The sequence below is a fragment of the Hydra vulgaris genome, chromosome 09 (assembly GCF_038396675.1).
Source record: "Hydra vulgaris chromosome 09, alternate assembly HydraT2T_AEP".
NCBI lineage: Eukaryota > Metazoa > Cnidaria > Hydrozoa > Anthoathecata > Hydridae > Hydra > Hydra vulgaris.
The window spans coordinates 47,271,722-47,273,860 of record NC_088928.1 but is presented as its reverse complement, the minus strand read 5'-3'; the positions used below and the strand labels follow the sequence as shown (position 1 = coordinate 47,273,860).

General features: G+C 23.9%; 1 protein-coding gene across 1 annotated transcript; it reads right to left on the bottom strand.

Annotated features, from left to right (window-relative positions):
- Positions 1–375: 375 nt before the first annotated feature.
- LOC105843567 (uncharacterized) lies at positions 376–2,139 on the bottom strand. The gene is made up of 3 exons (XM_065806428.1): positions 1,996–2,139; positions 1,360–1,385; positions 376–849 (listed from the first exon to the last, which is right to left on the bottom strand). Exons 1-3 carry the CDS (start codon positions 2,039–2,041, stop codon positions 520–522), a joined length of 402 nt encoding a protein of 133 aa, XP_065662500.1. The 5' UTR covers positions 2,042–2,139; the 3' UTR covers positions 376–519.

The window sequence follows — 2,139 nt, the reverse complement described above, 5'->3', positions numbered from 1 at the left end:
TAACAGCGATTATAATACACTATGTGTATTATAATAGGTGCATAATTATGTAAATATTATAAATCATATGCTTTAAATTTGAAACAGGAATTTAACTCTTAGATAAACTCTTCAGAAAGTATAAAAAATTAAAGAGCTTCAACTGTAAAGTAAACAACTCCAGATTTTTGTATGCTTCAAATCTAAATTAAATGATTGACATTAAATAGTTAAAAAAAAAAAAAATTCCGTTTTTTTTTCTAAAATTAAAAAGAGATTCAATTTGCTCACAAAATATACAAATTAATAAAATGATCAGGAAATAATCATAATAAAATATAATAAATATCAGTAAATAAGAATAATAAAAATCAGTAAATAAGAAAAAACTATAACTAATATTACATTAACACATTAAACATAATATTATTTAAAAAGTATTCCCAAAATATAAGCATAGATATTATAAATATAGCTTCACTGGTTTAAACAAAACAACTAGGTTTTGTCGGTTTAAACAAATCAACTTGTTCACAGATTTCAAAACCAAGCAGCCTCTTCACCGGGCTTTAGTATTTCATTTAATAATGCTATTATTTCTTTCTTTTTTGCCTGCCTTTCTTCAAGTCTTGGATAAAAAGTATCGTCTTCAGTAGCTTGACGAATCTTGTCATATAAACCAACCATCAAAATTTTTTTGTTAACGTTGTTAAAATAATAATTGTCATTATTTTCAAATTCATCTTTACGCCCTATTTGAATAGGGTGTTGATTTAAAGTAACTGTTGCCGGCTTATGCTTTTTTTGAGAGAAAAAAAAATCTTTTTCAAAAATCTTCCTGAAGTCATCCATAGTTTTTCCAACTTCATTCTATTTGTAAAGAAAATGAAAAAAACTAATTGCATTTATTTATAATGAAAACATTCTTAATAAAAATATATACGTTTAGCGATATTTTAGAACAGAGGCGAAAAAAACTATGGAAATATACACCTTAGGAATTACATTAACTGGGTCAATAAAATTTTAGTACTTACAAGATACTTCTATGTTCTTGTTAAAAGGAATAAAAAATCTTATTTGTTGATTACATATTATAAGAATATTAATCTATAACATGAATTTCAGAATTGGACCATCCTTTATGTCCCATTTAAAAGTTGTAATGTCAAAAGAGTGAAATTTTTAGATTTTTAAAATCAAATAAAAGTATTCATTTTTCAATTATACATAAAATGCGTTTAATTATATGAATATAAAGTTTATATTTTATTTTGAAAAACATTTTGCATTACTATAAAAACAGCGACAACAAAAAAAAATGTGTTTCTATTTGAAAGAAAAAACAAAAACATTCAATAAACATGTCAAAAACTGTACCTGATTTAGAGGTGCTAGATTTACAGCTAAAAATAAAAAAATAAAAAAAGATTTAAAACCTTTAAAATAAAAAAAGAATTTAAATTTTGACGTTTGGAAAAAACTTCCCTATATTTATCTAATACTAGACTGGGGTACCTTATTATCTTAAGTTATTCCAGTGACGTCAAGCATACGTTTAAAATAAAAAATTATCTTTTCTAAAATAATTATTATAAAGCCTTGAATTAAGCCGATATTCAATCAGGCATAATCATTTTTTTTTTACTTAAATAACGAGTGTCTTTATTTTACTATAAAACAGTTTAAAACTTATATAGTTTCTGGTTTTCAAAAAAGAAGGCACGCGAGTCTTATACACTATTAGGTATATATTAGGTAACCACAGGAAAATATGTTCTTGGTAACCTTTATAGATTATGAGCAATGACTCATCAAATTTACATTTATACTTTCATTTTTGATAAAATAATAATCACATTTTCCGTTCAAAAACTAATTTGAATTTTTTTTGCAAGTGTCAAAATCTTTCCAAAATAATATTAAAAAAAAGAGAAAGAAAGAGAAAGACAGAAAGAATAGCACAGAGAATTGCTTTTTTTCATTAACACACAAGAATTGAAATTAAACGCCAACCTGATATAGTAACAAATATAACAAATGCAACGATGTAAGAAACCATTCTGTCAACGAATTCTTTTTAGAAATTTACCTTTATTCAGATCTAATAGTAAATGTTTTTAATATACTGATCTAAAAAATAACAATAAAAAAGTATAT

Coding starts and splice junctions, on each gene's coding strand:
- LOC105843567 (XM_065806428.1), bottom strand. CDS start 2,041: ATGGTTTCTTACATCGTTGCATTTGTTATATTTGTTACTATATCAG. Junction 1,386..1,995: donor TATATTTGTTACTATATCAG/GTTGGCGTTTAA, acceptor TTTTATTTTTAG/CTGTAAATCTAGCACCTCTA. Junction 850..1,359: donor ATCTAGCACCTCTAAATCAG/GTACAGTTTTTG, acceptor CTTTACAAATAG/AATGAAGTTGGAAAAACTAT.